The sequence below is a fragment of the Blennius ocellaris genome (genome assembly GCF_963422515.1).
Source record: "Blennius ocellaris genome assembly, chromosome: 12".
Classification (NCBI taxonomy): Eukaryota; Metazoa; Chordata; class Actinopteri; order Blenniiformes; family Blenniidae; genus Blennius; species Blennius ocellaris.
In genome coordinates this window covers 24,954,648-24,979,199 of record NC_137661.1, presented here as the reverse complement: position 1 = coordinate 24,979,199, position 24,552 = coordinate 24,954,648, and the positions used below count along the sequence as shown (strand labels likewise).

At 43.7% G+C, this 24,552-nt stretch overlaps 5 protein-coding genes across 5 annotated transcripts; 2 read left to right on the top strand and 3 right to left on the bottom strand.

The window, feature by feature from the left end:
* Positions 1–1,098: 1,098 nt before the first annotated feature.
* On the bottom strand, positions 1,099–7,569 carry aldh9a1a.1 (aldehyde dehydrogenase 9 family, member A1a, tandem duplicate 1). The gene is made up of 12 exons (XM_080506921.1): positions 7,523–7,569; positions 7,238–7,397; positions 6,381–6,526; positions 5,362–5,491; positions 5,147–5,281; positions 4,829–5,025; positions 4,595–4,735; positions 4,265–4,453; positions 4,095–4,182; positions 1,755–1,896; positions 1,561–1,673; positions 1,099–1,472 (listed from the first exon to the last, which is right to left on the bottom strand). Exons 2-12 carry the CDS (start codon positions 7,377–7,379, stop codon positions 1,378–1,380), a joined length of 1,518 nt encoding a protein of 505 aa, XP_080363047.1. The 5' UTR covers positions 7,380–7,397; positions 7,523–7,569; the 3' UTR covers positions 1,099–1,377.
* Positions 7,570–8,422: 853 nt separating this feature from the next.
* tmco1 (transmembrane and coiled-coil domains 1) lies at positions 8,423–11,024 on the bottom strand. Its single transcript, XM_080506845.1, has 7 exons — positions 10,795–11,024; positions 10,106–10,183; positions 9,967–10,026; positions 9,825–9,871; positions 9,661–9,728; positions 9,358–9,502; positions 8,423–8,861 (listed from the first exon to the last, which is right to left on the bottom strand). Exons 1-7 carry the CDS (start codon positions 10,862–10,864, stop codon positions 8,763–8,765), a joined length of 567 nt encoding a protein of 188 aa, XP_080362971.1. The 5' UTR covers positions 10,865–11,024; the 3' UTR covers positions 8,423–8,762.
* Positions 11,025–12,095: 1,071 nt separating this feature from the next.
* On the top strand, positions 12,096–17,308 carry uck2a (uridine-cytidine kinase 2a; the record flags this gene model as incomplete). Its single annotated transcript, XM_080506652.1, has 7 exons — positions 12,096–12,200; positions 14,581–14,740; positions 14,853–14,949; positions 15,298–15,440; positions 15,684–15,781; positions 15,888–15,936; positions 17,172–17,308. The coding sequence occupies 7 exons, from the start codon at positions 12,096–12,098 to the stop codon at positions 17,306–17,308; spliced, it is 789 nt and encodes a 262-aa protein (XP_080362778.1).
* A 2,021-nt stretch (positions 17,309–19,329) lies between these two features.
* aatf (apoptosis antagonizing transcription factor) lies at positions 19,330–21,119 on the bottom strand. Its single transcript, XM_080505909.1, has one exon. It carries the CDS (start codon positions 21,074–21,076, stop codon positions 19,496–19,498), a length of 1,581 nt encoding a protein of 526 aa, XP_080362035.1. The 5' UTR covers positions 21,077–21,119; the 3' UTR covers positions 19,330–19,495.
* Positions 21,120–21,737: 618 nt separating this feature from the next.
* On the top strand, positions 21,738–24,511 carry magoh (mago homolog, exon junction complex subunit). The gene is made up of 5 exons (XM_080506980.1): positions 21,738–21,877; positions 22,217–22,275; positions 23,265–23,375; positions 24,154–24,236; positions 24,318–24,511. Exons 1-5 carry the CDS (start codon positions 21,787–21,789, stop codon positions 24,415–24,417), a joined length of 444 nt encoding a protein of 147 aa, XP_080363106.1. The 5' UTR covers positions 21,738–21,786; the 3' UTR covers positions 24,418–24,511.
* The last annotated feature ends 41 nt before the right edge of the window (positions 24,512–24,552 follow it).

The window sequence follows — 24,552 nt, the reverse complement described above, 5'->3', positions numbered from 1 at the left end:
ATAGAAACTCATGCAAAACAAGAGTGAAAAGTGCTATATGAGGATGATGATGATGATGATGATTATTATTAATAATAATAATAATTATTATTATTATTATTATTATTATACATTTTATTTGTATTGCAGTTTGCACTAGTACATTTCAAAGTGTTAAAAAAAATACGAGCAAAAGCAACAATACAAAACACGTCAAAGATGAGCAATAAAAAAATACAATAATCAATGCAATCAATATAAAATATTTTCAAAACAGCGATAGAAACTCAATTAAAACTTCAAAATAAGAGTGAAAAGTGCTATATGAGGATGATGATAAGGATGATGATGATGATGATGATGATGATTACTAATAATAATATAGACTGTCGTGAAACAGGTTAGTTTTACCCTACTGATGATGTGCTGTTACAATAATAATCCTGAAACGTGTGTGTGATCAACCTTGTTAAGCAGCTAAACTATTTTCTTCTTCAATCATCTATTTATCTTTTGTCTAATGTTTGCCTTAGTTATCTTTATTACTAATATTGTCATATAGTGTTTCATTATTGTGTGTTCGAGATTTTTCAAATTTTTATCCTTCCATCCTATAATTGTTTTTGTTTGTGTGAAACATGTATTTAAAGCATTTCCCTGCACATTATAGTAAGTATAATTATTGTGTGTGACAAATAAAGGACTTCAATTTAGACATACTTGTTGGGCAAGTGATAATATCCCATCAGACTTTATTGATCCCCTCCCCTCCCCCACACATACACACTTCATCAGTAAATGACTGATCATCATGTGAGCGAGAATGACACCGATCATAGCCACAGAATAAATTGGATAATTATGAGAAATCATTAGTTATCTCTTCCCTTTCCATCATCTCTGCTTGCTCACGTGGAATTGCTGAGTATTTGGTTCTATGCAAATACAATTTTATTAATGTGCCACTTAACATAAAAGTTGTACAGAAATTGTTTTATGGAAACAGCTGCTGAATTGCGTAAATTTAAAAAAAAGACCAATATTGAATGTACTGCTAAGCAAGTCATCATCTTAAGTTCATTATTCCTGACAAACTGTATCACACAGAAAACAGAGCAGTTTGCTTGTGAAGTGCTTTATTTCAATGCAAGAGCAGGAGTTGTTAGACAAACCGATCACAGCACAGAGTTCAAAAGCTAAAGCATGTTAGTTTTCTTCCACTGGTGAAATCACATTATAGTGCAACTGGCTGGTGTTTTGTTTCAGCTTTCTTTACTGTTACTTCAGTTGTGTCACATTTCAGGTGTTTCACTAAGATGTAGAAAAAAAGGTAGCGTCAGCAAGAGTAAAGAACATTTTCTTGTGCATTCGTGGCCCAAAGGAGAGACATCAAAGCCTTTAGAAGAGGCTCTCCACGTCGCCCATCTCTACCACCACGGTCTTCAGCTGGGAGTAGTACTCAATGGTCACCTGGCCGTTCTCTCTGCCAAAGCCTGTGGGGAGAGCAAGTCATTAAAAAAAATAAAAAAATAAAAAAATCAGATATTGGTGGTTAACCATTGACAGCTCACGGCCTCTTACCTGAATTCTTGTACCCTCCAAACGGGACCTCCACGGGGCTGACGTTGTAATTATTGATGAAGCAGGTTCCCGCCTGCAGGTTCTCGGCCACGCGGTGCGCTCTGGAAATGTCCCTGTGCACAAGACGACGACGCGACGGTCAAAACGGAGAGCACGTTGTAAACGTGGCTGAAAACCCGCACAACTCTGCCGACCTGGTAAAGACCCCAGACGCCAGTCCAAAGGTGGTGTCGTTGGCCCGCTTCAGCACCTCCTCCTCCGTGTCGAAGGCCATGACCGACATGACGGGGCCAAAGATCTCCTCCTTCACGCAAGTCATGTCGTCTCTGCAGTTGTCTGCGGCGACACATCGTAGGACAAACGCTTGAGACACGCAGCGACTTCATGGAACGGTGGTGGAATTAGACATTTAGTCATGTTGCTATAGTTACAAACAATGTTTCTAATTTTACTGGAGATTATATTTAGAATGTGTTTCGTCATGTTGTGATGCTGCTCGTCATGTTTGTATAACGTGATGCATAAGATTTTTTTTGTATTCGAAACTAGGTGGTGCATTTTTTTTTTTTTTTTTTTTATAATAAACATGAACATGAGAAATCACGTTACAGAACCTTCCTCGACAGCAAGACGGCATATACATGACAATGTAAGAAAAATAACAATAATAATACTATGACAACAGAACCGATATGAGACAAATACATAAAAAGATGGGTAATTAAGACATCACCGTGTCGTGTAGGTGAACATTCAGTTCGACAGGTAACCATTTTCTCATGAAGATCTCAGACTTCAACTGCAGTTTTGCCATTAAAGCCTCCATTCCATACGCCTCTCTCACTTTGTGTTTCCATTGTCCCACTGCTGGTGGCTGTGAATTCCTCCACTTTATTCTCACCATTTTCCTTGCAGTCATCAATAGTATATGTAACAGGTGCTTTTGATTTTTCGTAAACTTGTTCCCGGGAGTCAAATCAAGAAGAAACTGGCCTGGCGTGTACGGTACATCGACTCCCAGAACCTTAATCTAACTCTGATCTTCACGCCCCTCCAGAAAGGAGTCAAAATTGGGCGATCCCAGAATACATGTGAATGATCGCCAACCATTCCACATCCTCTCCAACACTTTCTTGCATTCCGATGGTCAACAAATTTAAAAACCCTAGGTGATACATTTTAATGGTTATATAGCTAATGTTACTCATTTTAATTGCAGTTCATATTTGGTAATATGCATCATAATGTCGTCTTCCTGTCCGGGGGACTGCAGATGGAAACAAGCCATGACTAATTGTGGTACAAAGAGAATCTTATCTGTACGTGGCCCCTGAAAAATAAGTCAATGAACTAAACTCTTGTAACAGAAAATGAAGGTTATAAAAGGATGGGGGTTTTTTGTGTGTGTTTTTTTTTAAAGCCTTTAAACTGACAATTACACAGAAGTGGAATAAACAAGGACTGATCACCCAAACACACCGAGCAAAGTGCATGGGGGGTATTATTGCAGCAACACTATCGGTCAATGCGTATGGAGACTTGTCCGTCTGCGCCTCAATCCGCCTGTCCGAAGTCAGGCTTGTCAACATGAACCTTAATCCGCAAAAGTTGTCAAATAATTTGTCGGTCTGTAATTAGGTATTTAAATGTGCAAAAAAATTTGCTCATCTGTGTGAGGATTTGTACATGTAATAGCATTTGTCAATGCGTACAACGATATTTGTAATTGAAAAGTCTGGTCTCAGCTTTTTACACATGACTTTTGCCACACTGCTGCCATCTGAGGGATTTGAACCTGTAAGGCCTGGGTTTTTCTGCCCTGACCTCAGGCTCACAGGCACGTCAGTGTTTGACGCAACAGTCGGCACCGAAAACTCAATAATAATACAAGGATGTATTAACCAAATTGCATGAGAGTTAAAAAGAATAAAAAAGTGGCAGAGTGGCTCGCACGGCAGACTCGTAAGGTTGTGGGTTCGATCCCTGGCCTTTCCACTGCGTTGTGTCCTTGAGCAAGGCATTTTGCACTCGGTCTGCTCGGCTGTATAAATGAATACTAACCTGCGGTGAACCAGTGTCCCCATCCAATTGGAGTTATAAACTCTCACCTGCTTAGCAATGCAGACACTGGAGATAAGCGCCGGCCTGATAAACCCTCGTGCTTTGGAAAGGGTTTCGGATTCAACAAACAAAAGTTGCAGAGCCTCAAACGAAGCGTTTACAGCGAGAAAGTCTTTGTACGAGTTCGAGCTGCACGGAGGCATGACGAGGACCGTACAAGTCAAACAAGAGATTTTTTTTTTCCCCTTCACCACTACTATTAATTTAACATTTCTTTGTGATTGCCCACACATGCGTTTTGATACTTTCATAAAGTTTACCTGCATGATCAACTTTAATGGTTCTGAAGATAACTTCTTTAAAAATCTATAAAGTATACTGATCTGCAGATGAGGCAACACGTCAAATGTAAATCTAAACCTCTTGCCAGGCTGCTGATTGTGTGTGTGTGTGTGTCAGTGTGTTGTACATACCAAGTACACAGGGTGACATAAAATAGCCCCCTGCCAGTTTAGGGTCACTTGGGGTGAAAGGTTCTCCTCCACAAAGCACTTTGGCTCCCTGAAAAACAAACCTTTATGTAAAGTGCAGAACGCACCGACCTCTTGACAACCGCTGGTCCCTTCCTCACAATGCAACACACCTGTTTCTTGGCCTGACTCACAAAGCCCAGCACTTTGTCCAGTTGGGGTCTGCTGATCAGAGCGCCCATCCTGGTACTGTCCAGCAGGGGGTCGCCCACCGGGATGACCTTGGTCCTCTTGACCACTTCCTCCAGGAACTTTGGCATGATCTCCCTCTGCACGAACACTCTGGTCCCGTTGCAGCAAACCTTCAGATGGTTCAGACACATTGCATCGTCAACGTCAACTCAACGGGACTCTCCTTCGGACCGGTCACACTTAAGAGGTGTGCGGAATACGATATTATGGTAAAGGGTACACCCCCCCGTCACCAGGCTGGTGAGTCTCACCTGCCCCTGTGTCAGGAAGTTGGCCATGAGAGCTCCCTTGATGGCGTTCTCCAGCTCGCAGTCTTTGAAGATGATGAGAGGAGACTTGCCACCGAGCTCCAGAGTCACCTGCTTCACCCCCTTGGCGGACATTTCCATGACCTGGGGGTCGAGAGGCAGAGGTGTTGGTGGTGTTGGTGGCTGGGAGGGGGGAATGGACATGCGTCACACCCACAGAGGGCACTGTGCCGGTACCTTCTTGCCCGTGGGAACGCTGCCGGTGAAGGAGACTTTAGCAACAATTGGGTGTTGGCAGAGCAGGGATCCGGTCTGGGCGCCGCCCTGGACCACACAGAAGAGCCCATCGGGGGCGCCGGCCTCTTTGTAGATCTCAGCCAGGACCACGGCAGTAACAGGGGTCATGGGAGAAGGCTTGAACACCATGGCATTGCCTGGCAACACAACCACAGTTTGGTTTTGAGAGAGAGAGAGAAACGAGCATTCTGCTCGTCGACCAGTAACAAGACTCTCTGACTCGCACCGGCTCCTTCACAGTAGTTCATATCAACTCACCACACGCCATAGCAGGAGCGGACTTCACCACCGCTATCTGGAACGGATAGTTCCAGGCACCGATCCCGGCGCAGACGCCGAGCGCCTCCCTCCTGGTGTAGGCGAACGACCCGTTGGGAAGCTGGATGTGTTGGCCTTGAGCGAGAAACAACAACAACAACAACATGAAGTAAAAAAATGCGCCAACGAGCCGGGAGCTTCGTTGGTTCACCCACCTGCCAGCGTGGCGGCCAGGCCGGCGTAGTACTCAACGCACTGCCAGGCGAAGTCGATATCGGCCAGGGCTTCAGTGATGGACTTGCCGTTGTTGATCACTTCCAGTTTTGCTATCTGATCCCTTCTTTCCTGTTTTGAGTCGGAGCAGAGGGGGGAAATGATGCTGTGCTGAGCTCTGGTAGCATTTGTGTGCATCTTTACCTTCGCCAGTTAAAGTTGGTGGAAGTTTATGTATTTGTATGTGTGCATTTCTTTAATTTACTGGTTTGTATGTAGGAATTTTACCAACTTTTCGCTAATACTATTAACCAAAATTGCATGAAATCTTTAAGGATGATTTGTTGTCATCAAAGGATCAATTGATTAGATTTTGGATTGGATTTTTGCTCAGTGTTTCACGCAGCGATGGAGCTACCTGACCTACCGAGTAAGCGTATCGATATAGCGGCTATCATATTAGTGATGCTAACCTGGTTCTGTAAACAAATTTTCGCAAAAAACAAAAAAACTATAAACTCGGATTGCATGAAATTTTGAAGGAAGATTTGTCGTCAACAAAGGATCAACCGATTAGATTTTGGAACGTGAACGGCCAGCCGTTTCCAAATAGAACTCAAAAAGCTGCAAAAGAAAAATGTCTCACACAAAGCGGGTGAGAGAGGCACCTCAGTGAGGAAATCAGGAGATTTGTTGCCATGGAGACGCTCCCTGCTCAGTGTTTCACACAATAATGTTGCAACCCGCTCTACTGGTTGCTGTTCTAGATAAGATTACGCAACGATAGCAGATGGGAAACTCTTTGTCCATCATAAGACCGAGACAACAGACACACAAAGAATGGATTTGGGCCAATGTGGGCCATCGGAGAAGGGGGGGGGGGGGGGTGAGAGAAAGTTCAACTATCTCACTCTGGCTTGCAGTGGTCGGTATCAATTTGAGTTATGCAACCAGACTGAATCACTCCCCCCCCCCCCACACACACACACACACACTTTTGACAGTATCTTGAGCGTCTCACCCTGATGATGCGTGCGGCCTCCAGCATGACCCGGGCCCTCTCCATGCCCGACATCTTGCTCCACTTCAGGTAGGCTGCGTGGGCACTCCTCATGGCTTCGTCCACCTCCTCAGCCTGACAGGGAACCAGCTGGCAGAGGACCCTGCCTACAGAGACCAGAGTGCAGCGGGTTCAGACGGCTGTTATTTTAAAGCCCCGTGGTGCATTTCATATGGGTGGCTAGAGCTTACTGAAAACATCAGGGTGGCTTTTTTTTTTTTTTTTTTTTTAAATAGTGCAGCAATGTACTACGTGGAATCTTGTCTACTGAAAAGGTAGAAAAACTACGGATCAGACTGATTTCTCATTGAAATGCTGTCAATTGTCAAGTGTCAGACAGAGTTCAATGATACAACATCTTGCATAACAGAGTTCTACCATATGTTGTGTGTGTGTGTGTGTGTGCGTGTGTGTGCGTCAGAGTTCAGAATGCATCTACAGTATCATAGTTCTAGGTTATCTGCATGGCAGAGCTCAGGAATGCATGTAAATCAGTACCACACCTAAAAAAAAACAATTTTCTTCCTTTTCTTCTAAGTAACATGAACACTCTCCTGGAAAATATCTATAAGTAAGTGCATTTAAAAGTAGACATTTTGAAGTTTTCCTAACAAGTGACATAAAATAGAAGCGTTGCAAAGAGAACAAAATCTCTGAACTGATGGGGAGAAGAAGAAAAAAAGACTGTGGTTACATAAGAACTTGTCCTCAGACTGAGGTCAGCTTTTCCTTCTTCACTACAAACCAACTTTTTTCTGGTGCAGTTTTATTGAGCGTTTACTGGTTTTAAAAAAAAACAAAAAAACAAACATATTCACCGGTTGCTGGTTCAAACACATCCTCGGCGTCGGTGCTGCTACGGGGGGCGACTCGCTTCCCGTCCCAGTAGTTGAGGTGGTCGGTGACCAGCAGGGATCCCGTGGAGGCTCCGGGCATCGCGTCGAGGACCGACTGGGCCATGTTGAGTCGAAGGCGGCGCTGCAGACACACGGAGAGACGGAGGGTTTTATCGATTAATGGCGCCGCGGAGTGAACAAACACCGCGCTGAGCTGAACGGCGAACGCGTTCGGAAAGTAGAATATTTTCAATCTTTGCGACTCACAGGAAGGTTTGAATCCGTTACTCTGCTGACGCTCGTGCAGAAGAACCTCCAGGGGGCGGGGCTGAGATTTATATGAGGAGCGCCACGCCCCGCACTGGGTGGACACGCCCCCTCGATGAGCCCACGTCTGGACACGCCCCCTCGATGAGCCCACGTCTGGACACGCCCCCTCGACGAGCCCTGTGAGTTGCACAACTCTGGTTTTAGTACTTCATGGGTGAATCCAGGCAGTGTGGTTAACACTCCTCGAACACAAAGGTTGCCGGTTCGATTCCTCAGCCATCTATTCGCCGGAGGCCAGCTGAGACACAAGAATCCTTGTGACTGGAAAGCATTGAGAATTACTCTATGAAGGTTATCACTGGTTTGATGAGTTTATAAACTTTACTGTCGGTGACAATCCTGCTGTTCTCTATAGACATAGTTTTATTTCTAATTTCTATGATGTTTCTCTATTATACTGCGTTTGCTGATTTGATCATGTGATATGGAGTGTCTCAGTATTTTAAAAATAATGCATATTTGTACGACACTTTACACGAGTAAATCTCAAAGCGCTAAAAACAATACGAGCGGAAGCAACAATATAAAACACGTCAAGATTCAGCAATTAAAATCAATACAAGCAAATATTTTCAAAACAGCAATACAAAGTCAATTAGAACTGCAAAACAAGAGTGAAAAGTGCTATATGATGATTATTATGGAACCATCTGCTGGTTCCAGCTTGTCTTTACCATTCCCACCGCTCAAAGAAAGAAAAGAAAAGAAAGGAAGGCCTGTCCCAGAAATCATTTCTGGCGAGATTCACCAATATCATTACTGCAGTGAAACCAACTCAGGATGAAAACGGTTAAATATTAGAATGGCAATAAAACGACACAATAAAGATCAGACCTGAAATATATTTTATTTAATGCAATAGAAACAAACATGGAATAATTAATGCATTCATTTAAAAAAAAATGTAAGCATAAAACTTCCATAAAATCTGAAATACATAGATGATGCCAGTGAACATGTATAATACTGAAACCAGATCTGATGTTCGTGTTAATCTACAAATATTCTCAAATTAGAAATTACACATTTTGGAACGTACATTTCCAAATGGCTTCTTTTTGCTAAATGTCCGAAATGAACAACACGCCACAGACAAAAACCACCGAAACTGGCGTTAGCGGTAAAAAAGACGTTTGCTCCAGCAGTTCTGAGGTAGACGCCACGGAGGAGCCGCCGATCAGGAGAACTTGGCTGCTTGGGGAGGAGGTCCGAGGAAGCCCCCCGCCTGTTTGGTGGCAGCTCTGGACGGCGCCAGGCCCAGCATCTTCTGGATGTTCTGGAGGGGAAAACGGACAGAAACTAATGTCAAACAACACGCAAGAGAATCGGAGGTTTTGTCCTCTTCCACAACGCACCTACACCCCCTGGTTCCCGTCGTAAAAGAAAGTCTGTGAGCCGCCATGCTGGTGTGGTTTTTACTGCAGCTGACAGCTTTGAGTGATGCGTTCAGGTGCATCACGTAAATCTGCCCACCCACATGCCAACGAGCTGCTGCGCTCGTACAGTAGCGCGGTTACATGTTAAATATGATTGATAGTCATTAGCGAGTTGGCAAGTTGCTAAAGGTTAGTACTTGTACTAACCTTTTAAGAACCTACTAACCTGTAACTAATCCTATTAGATTCTCATCTGAGATAGTTTGATCTCAATATGGCCAGCAACCAAGGCCTCTATGTTCTGCAACAGCCACACACTATTTCCATAAAATCCCCCCCACCAACGTGATTTAACGTGGCGGGATGTACGTCAGCCGAAGAAGGGTTGGGGCTTACCTGTCTGATGGACATGGTGCACAGGATGTAGAGGAAGATGAAGGAGCAGTCGGTGAAATCTTCGCCCAGCAGGTTGCGGTGCGAGAGTCCCTGGATGTACGACAGCGGCACGAACGGCAGTTTTGCCACCACTCGGCCGTCGAAGCTGGACAACAGGATAAAACGTCGGTGAAAAATGGAGAGAGTGGAAGAAAAAAAAGAAAAATCTAACATTAGATGTTAGAATTGGTACCACATATGAGCGAGGACTGGGTCTGGAGTCGGATTATTTTATTTTAAGTGATGCATCCATGTGTGACTTACATGGAGTTGAACATGCCCATCAGAGCTGTGAAGCAGAATCCGATCGCGAACATGGACTTCATGCGCACCTGCAGAAAAACAAGGTAAGATTTTAAAAAAAACAACAACAAAACAACACCGCAATGAGTTCATATTTGAGTGAGGGGAAAGAAACTCTCTCTCACCATGGACAAGTCTCTGTTGTTGTTCTTTAGTTTTTCCTCTTGTCGTTCTGTAGCACACAAATCACAAATCCTGAGTTATATATATATATATTAAAAAAAAAAAAGTTTATAAAAGCGGCACTCTGGCGTCTTGATCGCTTACCGATCTTCTTCTTTTGCTGACGTCCGGCAGATTCTGTGATGGTTTCCTTTTTCTTCTCCACTGAAATCAAGCAAAGAATAATTCATGTTTTTTTTAAAGCGGCGTGAGAAGAAACAGACTCGTATGGAGGCCGACTTACGCTTCTTGCTTTGTTTTTCCACCTCAGCCTTCAGCCTTTTGTACTTTTCAGTGCGATACACTAAAACCCAGGTGATTCCTGAGGAAAAAAAAACAGCAATGCAGAGTAAATACCATGGCAACATTATGAATGAAAAGTGATTGGTTTGTACTGGATATGGCAATAGGAGCTTTTTCTAATCCCAAACCAGGGTTCTCTAATCTCTGCCCACAATCTGTCTGAGTCTGGGTGTGCAGGTTTCTTCCCCTTAAAAAGAGTTTTTTCTTTCTACAGTCTTTTATACTTGCTCATGTGGAATTGCTGTTTATTGCTGTGTAAGAGTGTCTTAAGTTGACTGGGCTGTATGGGCTGCTTTGTGAATAAAGTTGAATTGAATAAATGGTAAAAAGAAGCTTTGGCATGACAGACATACCTGCGTATACTTAAAGAATACTTAAAGAACACATAGTGACAGTAGAGACGCGCATATCATGAGAATAAATATGGATAATGAAAAGAAACATTAAAGTATTTCTTCTGAAAGCATTGGTATTACTATTAGCACATCTAATCACTGCACAGCAGCTCCTTCTCAAGCACAGAGAAAGTATTTTCTGAACATAATCAGAGCAGATAAAGCCTCCATGTTGCATATCGTATTGTACTGATTGAGTTTAGTGGAGAGTAGTGAGCCGAAAACCCGCACGAACCTTCGGCGAGCAGCGCCGTGCAAACCGAGATGAAGACGATTAGGATGGTGTCCGCGAACATGGTGCTCATGGCGGCAGCGGTCACTTTCTACCTGAGCAAAGACGGAGAGCGAGAGAGAGAGAGAGAGAAAGAGGAGTTTTCTTCCAAAGACGAGTGGTTAAAACGCGATCACTGCCCCGTGAGCGCGACTCCAGCCTCGTACAGCCCGGTCAGCATTACCGAGGATAGACAGGAGTCAGACTCGAAGCACTTCCGGGTCACGTCCGATACGTCACCGGAAGTAACTCATAAACTTCCGTCGTAGGAAAAGAACTGAAAACAAAACAAACAAATCATCGTAAAAGGAAAATGAATTAAAATACAAAAAATAACATGTACTGGAATATAAAAAAAACAAACACATTTATGGCAATCTTAAATTCACAACAGCCCAATAAAACAATGAAGTACAATATTCAATAATTTTAACAACAAATAATTAAGATCTTTAATTTAAAGAGCTCCTCCACTGCACCAATTCAAAAGACAATTCAAATGGACAACTATTAAATCCAAAGAGCAACAATAATAAAATAAAATAAAAATAATTAAATTAAATTAAAAAATAAAATAAAATAAAATAAAATAAAAGTAACATTGATTTTTCTGAAAATATGCTATGCCAATGAAGGTTGGGCAACCAGAGAAGTTAGGTGACTGACAAAGTTGGCGGAGAAGGTGTATATATATCTGCGTGTATTAATTTATTGGTTTGTTTGTATGCATGTATATGCGTGGTTCAGAGTGAAGATGTTTCATTTTGTGTCTGCACCAACAATTTATTTATAAAAACTGGACTGCAAAGGAAGGCTGGCCGTTGGTCCTTCAGAGTCTCTGGCACAAGTTGTTTTGTCTTCGCCCACTGGTGACGTCTTGTGCTATTGTGCAGATTAGTCGTGTTCCGAGGTGGACAAAGGCGTCTGCAGAACCCATGAAGAACATGTCTTAAATTTAAATAACATTTTCTTTGAAGGAGTCCGAACTCGGACCTCTGATCATCTCAGTGTGAGACACGAGGACTTAACCACTGCTGCACGGCCAACATCATGAACTGTGAGGGAAGCGGCTTGACAGCTGGAAATACTGCACGTGCCTGAGAAAATGCACTTATAACACGTTCTTCCTCATTGTGGTCGCATCTTGTGCACCCTCCTCCTCCTCCTCTTCCTCCTCCTCCTCCTCCTCTTCGAGCCGGTGAGGCGGGGCGGAGCTCGGTCCTCCCGGCTCTCAAGAGGCCGGCGTCTCGCGCTGCAGATGAAGCATGGCAGGCGAGAGCGAGACAAAGCCAGGTGACCGAGCCGAGGATGACGCCGCGCATCGGCAGCCCTTCCTCATCGGCGTGGCCGGAGGAACAGCCAGCGGCAAGGTGGGGGGAAATCAGGGAAGAAAGAAAAACCCGTAATATTATTAATTCTGTTTCTAGCCTTTTTTTTTTTTTTTGTAGATAATAATAATAATTATTATTATCATCAAGCATTTCCTGTGTTAGGCTGTCTGATCCGATTCGTTTGACGCATTAATTTCCTTGAAGGGACAGTTAAAAATAATAAAAAAAAAAAAATTATGATTTGTGACACGATCCGCCGGTTGATTGTCAGGCTTGATTGGTTATTGGAGAATGTAGGCCACGGTGGAGGAAGCCAAACAAAACCACGTGTGTGTGTGTGTGAATTTGTGTGTGTGTTTGTGTGAACGTGTGTGTCAGCATATGACAGCAGTTTTCTTTATTCTTGCCTGAGCTTTGCGTTGTGCAGAAAATAGACCTTGGGTTACGATATTGAGCAAGAAATTAGTTAATTGTTCTTAATAGTTAATTTTTTTTGGGCACAAAAGATGAGGAGACTCTGCAAGTCCTCCCAAAACAAACCTCTTTTACAGTTTGCACAAGCTACAATCTCTGAAAGAGGTGGACTTATGGGTGTTTTTTTTTTTCATTGGCCAGGCTTTGTTTTGTCCTCATGCAGGGTTCACCCTTTTTTTTTTTTTTTCACCTCATTTCACCGTCTGGCTCATTGTTTATTGGAGGAGTCTCCTGCGTGAACTTCTGCCTTATCAGTCATGAAATGTGTGTCTCGCTTGTTTTTATTCTATTTATTTATTAAGTAAGAGGAAGAGGCTCGTTGCCCAAGTCTATAATCAATAAACCACACAGTTTGCTGAATCAGTCTTAACATTTCTATTATGTTTGGCAGAATGCCTCCCCCACCCACACGCCATTGATTCGCAAAGCCAGAGAAATATATATATATGTACTGAAATATTCAAATTTTCAAATACTCAAGTTTTGAGGTAAAACGACTGTTGTGGAAAAAGTAAATTACACAAAGTATTGACTCAGCAGCAGGTATTCGACTCGATATATACTTCTATTGAAAGCACAGTTCCAGCATTGTATATAAAACAGCACTTTATCTTTTTAAATAATAACCTTATTACTGCTTTTATTAATAGTAGCATGCCTGGAGTAAAGAGTATGTATTAGAAAATATAATGAGGTGACCTGAAAACACAAAATCAAGTTGTTTAAACTACTATCTAATCATAGTTTTGTTTGTGTTTTACTTTAATGCAAAAAGTGACATTGTTTTTTTGTCCTTGGGCCTGTTTCTTGAATTATTATTATTTTTTTGCATTATTATTATTTTTATTATTATTATTATTCGGCTGGCGGTGCTTTTGTTTGTAGCTCAGCAGGCTTTCACGGCTTCCACTGGCTGGGCTTGCAGCCTCTCGTGTTTTCCCACAGAAGTTAACTGCTCACTGAGCCACCTGTTCTCTCTGCCTGGGAGGAAACAAACCACACATCCTCTGTTTTGTGTCTCCAAAACTCTGATGTGACGCGACATGAGTGCAGCTGCGAAGCGGTGAATGCGATGTGCAGGAACACGATAAACGAACACACACACACAGCGATGATGTTCAAATTAAGTATTATGGACGAGTACAAACATGCTGCTTCAAGACCCTCTGGTCATCTGACCTCACTGAGGCCTTATGCACATTTATATCCACGGACGATTACTGCTATTCTGTGGCTACGCTGAATTGACTATTGCACATTTAAGGGTATATCGTATTGTATTTCAGTGGTATATTGTAATATATATTGCTCATTTAAGGGTATATTATATAGTATTTCAGTGGTATATTGTAGTATATATTGCAAATTTAAGGGTATATTATATTGTATTTCAGTGGTATATTGTAATATATATTGCACATTTCAGGGTATATTGTATTGCATATCTGGATATATTATAGTAAATGTGGGTTATCCTGCAGCTCACTGATCCTACAAGCTGCTATCAAAGAAAATAAAATATTTTACTTTAAATCTGCTGTTTTTAAAAAAAAAAAAAAAACAACGTTCATACAGAAAATACAAGGCGTGAGTCGCACGGTCCTCCCGTAACCTTTTTCAATGTGAAGCTGGCAACATGCTCATGATGGACAGTTTTTATATACAAATGTTTTTTTGTTTTTTTTTAAGCGCGCATGATTCAATTCAACTTTATTTATATAGCACCAAATCCAACACAGTCATTCGTAGGTGCTTTTAACAGAGGAAAAACCCAGGGAATCCATAATGTAATATGTAATGCATTTTTTATTATTTTATTATTAATATCGTCCCTTTGAGCTCTGAGTTTTGCACTACTTGCTTCAACGTGCACACACTTGTTTTAAACGCCCATTTTTTCCCCTTTCTTTAAAAAAAAAAAATAAAAATCTGCTTGTGCGCTCAGTCATCAGTGTGCAGCAAGATCATGGAGGTCCTGGGACAAAACGAGATTGACCACCACCAGCGGCAGGTGGCGATCCTCAGCCAGGACAGCTTCTACAGGGTCCTCACCGCCGAGCAGAAGGCCAAGGCGCTGAAGGGCCAGTTCAACTTCGACCACCCGGGTAACGCCACCCCCCCTCCCCCCCACCCCCATGAAAGTCGCCGCGGTGCCTCCGGTGACCTGCAACTGCTCCTGTGTGTGTTTTTTTGTTTTGTTTTTCCTCTTCGCTTTAGACGCGTTCGACAACAAGCTCATCGTCGCAACTCTGTTGAACATCAAGGAGGGGAAGACGGTGCAGATCCCGGTTTATGATTTTGTCTCACATTCCAGGTAAAGTCGCCACTCTAAAGCGCGTCAAAGGGAAAGAATTGGTCAATTAACAATACGGTTTGATTTCATTGTGATTTCAGGCTGCACTTTTTTTCTAAACCCACTGAGTCGATCAGAAAACGAGCCAGTAAACATTTAGATTCTCTCTGTCAAACACTGTATTTAATGTTCATGTCATTCTGACTTTTACACTTATTTTGCACCGAGTTTGCAGGATTTCACAGCAAACGGGACGTTTTCCCGAAGAGACGGAAGCTAATTAGACACCGACATGTCGGCGGTGTATGAAAAGGCCGTGAAATAAGCGCAATTGTTGCGCTCTTTTTGCTTTTGTCTCCCGCTTGGCAGGAAAGAGGAGACGGTGACGGTGTACCCCGCCGACGTGGTGCTGTTTGAGGGCATCTTGATGTTTTATTCTCAGGAGATCCGAGACCTTTTCCAAATGAAGCTGTTCGTGGACACAGACGCAGACACGCGCCTGTCACGAAGAGGTGACCCTCTCTGGCACGGCCACGCATGAAGAAATTCATTAAAAAAAAATCCCCCCCCCCTCGGAGGGAAAACATTATAAATCATAGCTGATTGTGTGCCTTTTAAACTTTCCCCTAAATATAACTTCTATTCAAGCGAAGCCTTTAGACCAAAGAGAAATTCGGGGGGTTCAAATATCACATTTTCTTTAAGACGACGTAGCTGCTGCTGTTCTTTTGAACACGCGTGTGGTTTCCCCACAGTGCTGCGGGACATTAGTGAGCGCGGTCGGGACTTGGAAAGTGTTCTAACTCAGTACATCACGTTTGTCAAACCTGCCTTTGAGGAGTTTTGTCTCCCAGTGAGTTTAAAATTCTCTTATTCAGTTTGGCATGTCGCGCTTTGTTCCTCAACACACCCTCATGGTTTTCTTTTTGTTGTTGTTGTTGTTTTTTCATCAAATCTAGACCAAGAAATACGCAGATGTGATCATACCGAGAGGAGTTGATAACATTGGTGAGTATTTGTGTCGTCTGAGTCGTTCACCCCGCAGACGAAGGTCGAGGGCTTAACCTTCACCGTGTTATCGTGAAAGAACAACCTGTGCTTGTTGTTGGAAAGAAACGGTTCGCAACCTGCACATGTGGCGCTTCAGCTCCTCTGTAATGGCTCCCTGTATCAAGGTATATATATATATGCACAGTATATGTAATGTTTGAAACGCTTGTTTGACATGACTGCACTGGCTAAAAGTGCGACAACAGTTTAAGAAATAATGGGTTTGAAAAGTTAAAATGTGGGGAAAAAAATGCCTCGAATACTAAAAGGGGGAAGAGCAGACGGAATTTTTAAGAGTCAGAATGGCTAAAATAACAAATACAGAACACTTGGCTCGTCAAAACTGCTGAAAAATAATTAAAATTAGCCTAAAATGAAAAAAAACAAACAAACAAAACGACGAAGAATCAAAACAGTTAAAATTCATTAAATTGCTCAAAATGTTATACGGAATAAATCACTTTAAGGTAAGAAGTAAAAAAAACAAGTAAAAAGTTAAAATAATAAACTGGAATCAACGACAGTAGCAAAAACAACTGAAACGTATAAATGAAAACTGTCTGTTTATTGTAGTCATAAAACATCAGACGGGTTAAATGTATTTCCGTGTTTTTCTAAAAGAAAAGACAGAAAGAAGATCCAGCACATCATCCAAATTCAGGCTAGTTAGCATCGATATGAGCTAATGGCTAACATGCTAGCGACGCTAACTCGGTTCCACAAACGAAGGTCTGAGTGCCCATTCCAGTTTGTTTTGTTTGAACCTTTATCGGTTTTCTTTTTTGCCACAGAGGGTTTAAAAATTAAAACGTTTAATTCCACGTAATGTTGCGGACAGAAAGAATAAGCGAAGCAACAACGATGAATTAACTTGAATCGGCTTAGACGCCCGAACCAAAGTCCGCGATTCTCCGCTATCCCTTCCCACCTACTGATTAAAAAAAAACGAGACAAAACAAAATATAATAAAGGACAAGATAGAAAATGGTTAAGTAAGAGAAAATAATTAATAAAAAGAAACGTAGACTGTGGGGGGAGGGTTTCCGCTCTCCCGTATTCATGTTCAATAGCTGCTGTTGGGTTATTCCGAGTTCTGATGAATCCTAAACTGTCCGTTGGCTCTGGGTTCGACTGTTCGCTCCCGACGGACGAACCCCCGACTTCACTTATCGATTTTGTTTTTCTCGGTCCAGTGGCCATCAACCTCATCGTCCAGCACATCCAGGACATTCTGAACGGAGGCCTGGTCAAGCGGCTGAACGGCTTCATGGACGGCGACGGGACGACGGAGAAGCAGGCCGGCGTGGAGTCGAGCAGCCGGCCGCACTGAGGCTCCGCCCTCCTCCGCCGCAGACGGGCGTTTTTTTGTTGTTTGTTTTGTTTTAACCTTCAACGCTTGATTTTCTTTGTGGTACGACTCTGCTGGGAGTTCATAGCGGCGGTGCTTTCAGTTGCTTTCAGTTTCTCTTGAGCTTGGGTACTGAACAAGATCGGGAAAACAAAAACAAAAAATAAAAAGGGGGAGGAGCTACTCTTAATGTTATTGAAGAAAAAGGGACGCCTGAATACGGTCAAGCTTCCCGCCGTCCGTCCTCGTCATCAACGCAACGTCTCTCAAGCTCTTTTACAAAAGTACTTATTGAAATGATGTGGATATTATTTGTGCCCCTCCCCCCCCCACCCCAAATAGAAGTACTTGTTAAAACTATAATTTTTTTGAAACAAAACAACCGATTTCCACCTCAAACCACCAAAGATTGTCCTTGTTTATATCTTTTTTTTTTAACATTACCGTCGCTCATTTTAAGAGATAAAAAAAAAAAAAGGCACAATAATGATTATGGAATTACCAGGAAGTGTTACTCTCATTTCATCTGCCCGTTTCTAACTTGAATACTTCACATGTGTTTAATTTAAGATGCACTAAAGCTGTAAAAGTGACATGAAGACCAATGTGCCCCCCCCCCCCCCCACTCTCTCAATGTTGCTTAAAGCAGTTTTTCTTTGTCCTGTGTACACGTTTCCTACGATAAAAGTTCTCAGGTACACTTTGTTCGCTTGCGTCTTGTTTCTTCAACGCGTCGGGAGAGTCGGGTGAGGTTGTCGTGTCTGGGCGACCCGGATGTCGCAGATAAAACGTTCGGTCCAGTCGGGACGCCGAGGTCGTTGACATTAAAGTGGGAATTACTGTGGATCCTACACGGATCATACGCTACAAACTTTTCAGGTTTTTAGAAATATTCCGATTTTTCAGAGACGGGCTAAGACTGTTAAAATAGATGCTTTGACTGTTTTCTGATTTAAAAAAAAAACAAGAACTAATGTATAATTTGAATACTATAGAAAGCTGCTCTGGCTCTATGGAAGTTAAATCTACGATGTTTGATTATGCCATGCAGAAATAAGGTCGCATTTGAAATCTCACACACACACACACACCTTTTGCTTTTATTGTGATTATTTTGGATTTTGCTCTGTTGTTGCTCAGGCTGGTTTAATCTCATGGCAGTTGGAAAATATTTGGATCACTGTGATTACTGTATTTAAAAAAAAAAAAGAAGTGTATGTAGCACTAACAAGGGTATTGCATGTATCTCCCCACCAAGTATCTCTGTCTTTCCTCTCCTCTCTTCTATCCTTTCACCCCAACCGGTCTGTAGAATTCTCCCTGTTGGGGGAGTTTTTCTTTCCACAGTCGCAAACAAACCTGCTTGCTCATGTGAATATGTTGGCCGTTTCTATTTTCTCTATAAAAGCACATTGGAATGACAAAAAAATTAAATAAGAGAATCAGCTTTTTTTGGACGGGACACAAGCAATGTCATAGCAGATTTCACGTTTTCAAATATTACACATTACAACCATAAAGGTGTTTGGTGATATATAGTGGTTGTGTGTGTGATTCAAAAGAAAATCCAAAGATCTTTTACAAGCAATTCATGCAAGAAGTCAGGCTTCACATGCTTTTTTTTTTTTTTCTTGCTTGTGTAAAACTCTCATGCAGCAAAATGTGAACTGGCTTGAATTTACCCAGTTAGAAAATAAATAAAAAATGGTCTATTGAACTAAAAAAAATAAATAAATCTCTTTCTGATCTGAGCATCAGGCTTTATGAACGGAGCCAAACTTCCCCCAAGGTGTGAATAAAGAAAAATGTGTTGCAAACACTATATGACTATATTAAGAAATACAAATGGCTGAATGTGGATTAATGACCCAAAGTATGAAAAAAACAAAATTGGTACAGCAAACATGCAGGTGTGGGTTAATTCATCGACGAGCGTCATTTATTCAAAAGTAAATAACGTGTGGAGCTTTTAACTGATTTTATTTCGCCAATAATTACAAATATAAGCACATATATATGTATATATCAGAATCCAGAGAGAGTACGAACACGAGAACTCTCGTCGGTATTTTAAAAGGAATAACTGTCGTATTTAAAAAAAAAAAAAAGTACAAATCGGCGGGTTCGTGACTTCAGGTATATAAACGTGTTTTCCCCGAGACATTCCCGTCACTGCCTGGCGGGGGCGCTCTGACCAAACAGGCCGCGGTACAGCTCGTTGCGCGCCTCGTCGCTCACGGGGCCGCCGTCCACCGGCGCCATGAAGCTGACCAGCTTGGCGTGGACGTGGAAGCGCACCTTGCGGCCCTTGCTGGCCTTGGTGTCCACCTTCTTCTTGATCTTGCCGCGCAGCTTCTGGATGGCCAGCCACTGGCGGCCCGACGCCACCTGGTCGTTGGGGTCCGACGCGCTGGTCCGCCGCTCGATGAGCTCGCGGAGCAGCTGGTGGTAGAAGTCGTCGTCGTCGAACACGTCCTCGTCCAGGTCCCTCAGGTGCTGGTTGGCCTTCGCCTCCACCGGCCCGTCGTCGCCGGGGACGACGACGGGGGCGTCCTTCTTCCCGAGGACCCTGTACTCGGAGCGGCGGGTCCGCGTGCGGCGCAGCAGCCTCTCCTTGTCCGTCAGCACCTGCTCCACCTGCGTCACGATGTTCCTGTCGAACGCACCGAAGCCCTTGCCGCCGCCGCGGCCCGTCGTGAGCCTGGTCTTGTCGTGCCACTTCTGCAGCGTGTCGTTGCAGTACGGCGTGAAGGCCGCGAACCGCTTCGCCATCACGTCCGGGTACTCCGCCATCTCCAGCTTGCGCTTGGGCGGCCCGGTTGCGGCCGGCGCCGGCGGTGGCGCCGACCCCTCGGCTTCCCCGTCGCTGTCGATCTCTTCGTCCTCGCTCTGGACGACGGCCCGCGTCTCCTTGTCCCGGTACAGGAGGTGGTCGTGCAGCTCCAGCAGGGTCCTCTGGAGGGCCTTCAGGGCCTTGTGGGTGGTCTTCAGCGAGCCCGCCATCTCGGCGCCGGCGGCGGACCGGAACGCCGGCAGGGTGTCGGGCTGCGGGAGCTGGTTGGCCGTCATCAGGGCCTTCTGGAGTTTGATGCGACCCTCCAGCAGCTGGTCCCACAGGCTCAGCTGGTTCTTCACCGCCCTCCCCTTCTCCACCCCCTCGTCCACTTTGTCCTGGGAAAAGGTCTGAACCCCTCCTTCCTCTTCCGCCTCGTCATCGGAAGCCTCATCTTCATCATCAGAAGCCTCCTCTTCATCATCAGAAGCCTCCTCTTCATCACCACTGCCCTCAAGATCGTCTTCACTCACGCCCAGGTCGTCCATTCCTTCCGTCAGCTTGCGGAAGTCGGTTTCTGGAGGTAAAGTGATGTCCTTATCATCTTCTTCTTCTTCTTCATCACCATCATCATCTGCCTCCTCCTCTTCATCAATGCTGCTCTCTCCCACTTCATCTTCATCCAGGCCCTCCTCTTCCTCCTCCTCTCCAGACCCGTCCAGATCCTTCAGCAGCTGTTCACGGGACACCGGCTTCCCCACGTACCGTCTGTCGGTGTCGGCGAGCAGGGTCACGTTGCGCCTCCGCAGCGCGCTGAGCCTGGCCGGACCTTCCTCCTCCTCATCCTCCTCTTCCTCCCCGGCGAGCCTCTCGATCACTCTGGCTTTAGTCGCCTCGTCGTCGTTGTCTTCCGGGTCCGCGAACACCGGCAGAGGGTTCAGCAAATCCTCCAGCTCTTTGGAAACCGATCCCGCCATGGCTGACGAGGTCTACGACCAAAACATGTGGGGATGCGGCCGCGCGACGGTGATGACGTGTTAAGGACGCGACAGGGTTCCGCCCGTAGGGATGTTGTTCAGCCCCGGTGTTGGACTGTCAGGCACCATAATTTCCTCAAATCAGCTCAACATTGAAAAAACACCTGCAGCACAACCAATGTACGAATAAAATATATGAATAAGCCATAAAAATGTAATAAAAAAAATTAAAAGTGCAAAAAAATATAACAACAAAAACACAATAAAATGGCAATAATCATTACAGAATATAACAAAGAAAAAGAGAACGGTGGGAAACGATGACGATAGATAGACCCAGCAGATGGAGGGAATTCAACTTTATGGACGCAAACTCCTGCTCCAAGGAGACAATAACAAAGGAGAGGCACATCATTTCCTCTGGGAATTTTCTAGTTAATTTCCTCAGATTAGCTTTGTATTATTGAGTTGATAGTTTAGATTTTGAATTGTTGTCAAAATATAAGAAAAAAAACCATTAAATACATTTGATTTCTTTTTCTTTGTTTTCCCCCTTTGGCGGCGGAGGCACCTGACAAGACCGACCTCTGGGTTAAGGGCCCACCACCCAGCACCCGGCAGTGACCTGTGAGCGCATGCGCAGTACGTTAGCATTCCTCGCTGTTCGCCGCGGCTGGCCGTTAAGAAGGAGCAATTTCTGCAGCGAAAACATGTCGACGAGCGACTTTTATCTGCGGTATTATGTCGGTCACAAGGGCAAGTTCGGACACGAGTTCCTGGAGTTTGAATTCAGACCCGACGGTGAGTTTTAATTCTGGCTTTTATTCCTAACTACGACGTTGTAGCTCCGATGCTAACGAGGCTAGCGGCTAGGCCGCGGCGGAGGCCTGAGGAGAGCCGCTCACCTCCGTTTTCCTCCTTATTTCACTTGGTTCTATTCATTCTTACCCCCCTGTGATGATCTACAGGAGATAATTCAGCATTAATCTTCAGTTTTCCATGCAGTGTGCTCTCGGGAACAGTTTGTATAAGTCTTGGCGCCACGTGGCCTGATTGGATGAAAAGCGACGCTTCGGTTCGCTGCTTCTTCTTCATTGATTCATTTTGTTTAAAGTGATTTTGTGTTGTTTACTTTTTCAGGTAAATTGAGGTATGCCAACAACAGCAACTACAAGAACGACGTGATGATCAGGAAAGAGGTGAGAACATCTACTCTACATCATGTTTACTGTCACACATTATAGAACAGTCTACTTGTAATAAACTAGAATTAACCAGTGCAAAGTTCATTGAGCGCTTTAAAAGTAGATTTTTATTGTTTGGGAAAGTAAAAGTATCTGAAACCAACAAGTCAAGTTCAAATAAGTTTCTCAAGGAATCGACATGCTTTGATATGTTTAAAATAATGTCCACACTATCAGTGTTGCTTACATAACTTAAAAATCACCATTTCTATACAATGTATAAATGAATGAATCCTTATTTTGAACATACTAAACTGAAAAAGGGGGATGAAATGAATTAAACGAATGCAAAACGACACAATCAACTCAATCTACAATTGCGTGAAGGAGAGGGAAGAAGTAAATAAATGTATTCACTCCTATTTAAGACCAACTGTTGCACAGATACTTACATTAACTCGTACATACGGTAATTTCCGGACTATTAGACGCTACTTTTTTCACACGCTTTTAATCCTTGGACTTATAGAGTGCTGCAGTTAATTTCTAGATTTTTACAGGTTACAGATTCTACTTCCGCATGTAGATAAAAGCTGTTTGGAGCCTCTGCTTCTCCAAAACTTGCTCTAAAAGTGATATTTTTGCTCTCCGTGACCTTGACTTGTGCTGCTTCCCGTGGTCCGGAGCGCCAGCAGCTGACCGCCGTGAGTGACGCGTTCAGGTGCATCACGTAAAACTGCCCTGCTGGACTCCGCGGCTAAGAAATCTTCCTCTTCAGAATCACATTCAGCAAAAATACGATAAAATACTTTATCGACAGAGAATTGTCCACAGTTACCGGTTCAAACGTCAAACTGAAATAAGTGAGACGTCCGTGTGAATCCACTCGAAGCAATTTCCTGTCGGAAATATCATAAACTTTATGAGCTCGCCTTGAAAACGGGTGAAGTGCTGCACGTAGTGACGCATCTCCAGGGTATTAACCGTTTCCTCTCCCGATGCAGGCGTACGTACACAGAAGTGTGATGGAGGAGCTGAAGAGGATCATCGACGACAGCGAGATCACCAAGGAGGACGACACCATGTGGCCGCCCCCCGACAGAGTCGGCAGACAGGTGTGTAATCCGCTGCCGCTGCACATGTTCACAAAATAACATTTACAAGAGCTCCTGTTCTGACCGGTGAAGCCTGGCCCTGGAGAGTTTTCTGTTCTATACGTTTTAAATCTATAGTGGGTATTATTGGGGGGGAGAGGAGGTTTGGGCTCTTGTACAAGTGGAATTTGTACTTGTGTGCTTCAAGGGTTTTTTTTTCTCTCCAGAAATGCCACAAAAGCACTTACGAGAATAATACATAAAAACAATAAATAAAACACAGGTGCTGCATGTTGTTGGAAGCCTTCCAGAGATTCATAAAAACAGAGCATACAGAATAAACACACTGCCCTAGACAGAGTTAAAAGCCAACTTAAAAAAGTGAGTTTTCAGCTTTGATTTAATAAGGCCGAGATCAGTAGTGGTGCGAATGTCGGGGGAGCAGTTTGTTCCACAGTCTGGGAGCAGCAACAGCAAAAGAGCGATCGCCCCACTGTTTATATCTCCACCTTGGAACGTCTAAAAGAAGCCGACCTGAAGAACGCAGGGCCCTGCCAGGGTCACGTAGAGTTAAAATATCTGTGTCGTCAAAAAGTAAAATGGCAGGCGTCCAACTGCAGCTTTGTTCAAATGTTTACAAAGTGATAAAGCACAAGCTTGAACTGTGGTCATCTTATAGTTCTAAATACATGTATACTCTTTTTTTAACGACGGGTAAATGCAGGAAAAAAATGTTGTTTACCTCCCTACATGTATATAATCTTGGCCCGTCAGTAACGTAACCATGTTTCCCTCTCAGGAGCTGGAGATCGTCATCGCAGACGAGCACATTTCATTCACAACTTCGAAAATCGGCTCCTTGATCGACGTCAACCAGTCGAAGTGAGTTTTTCCCATCGGGAGCATTGAAAGTGTTTTTACCTCCGGCGCCCGGTCGTAACTTCACCTGTCGGTTGTTTCCAGGGACCCCGAAGGCCTCCGTGTGTTCTACTACCTGGTGCAGGACCTCAAGTGTCTCGTCTTCAGCCTGATCGGCCTACACTTCAAGATCAAGCCCATCTAACATTGTGTTCTTTTAAATTTACTTTACCTGATGTTTGTTAGTTCAGCTGGGATTTGTTTTTTTTTTCTTTTTTACTATAAATAAAAGACTGGAGGAAAAAAAAATGCTTGTGTGGTTTGTGCACTTGTCTTGCTT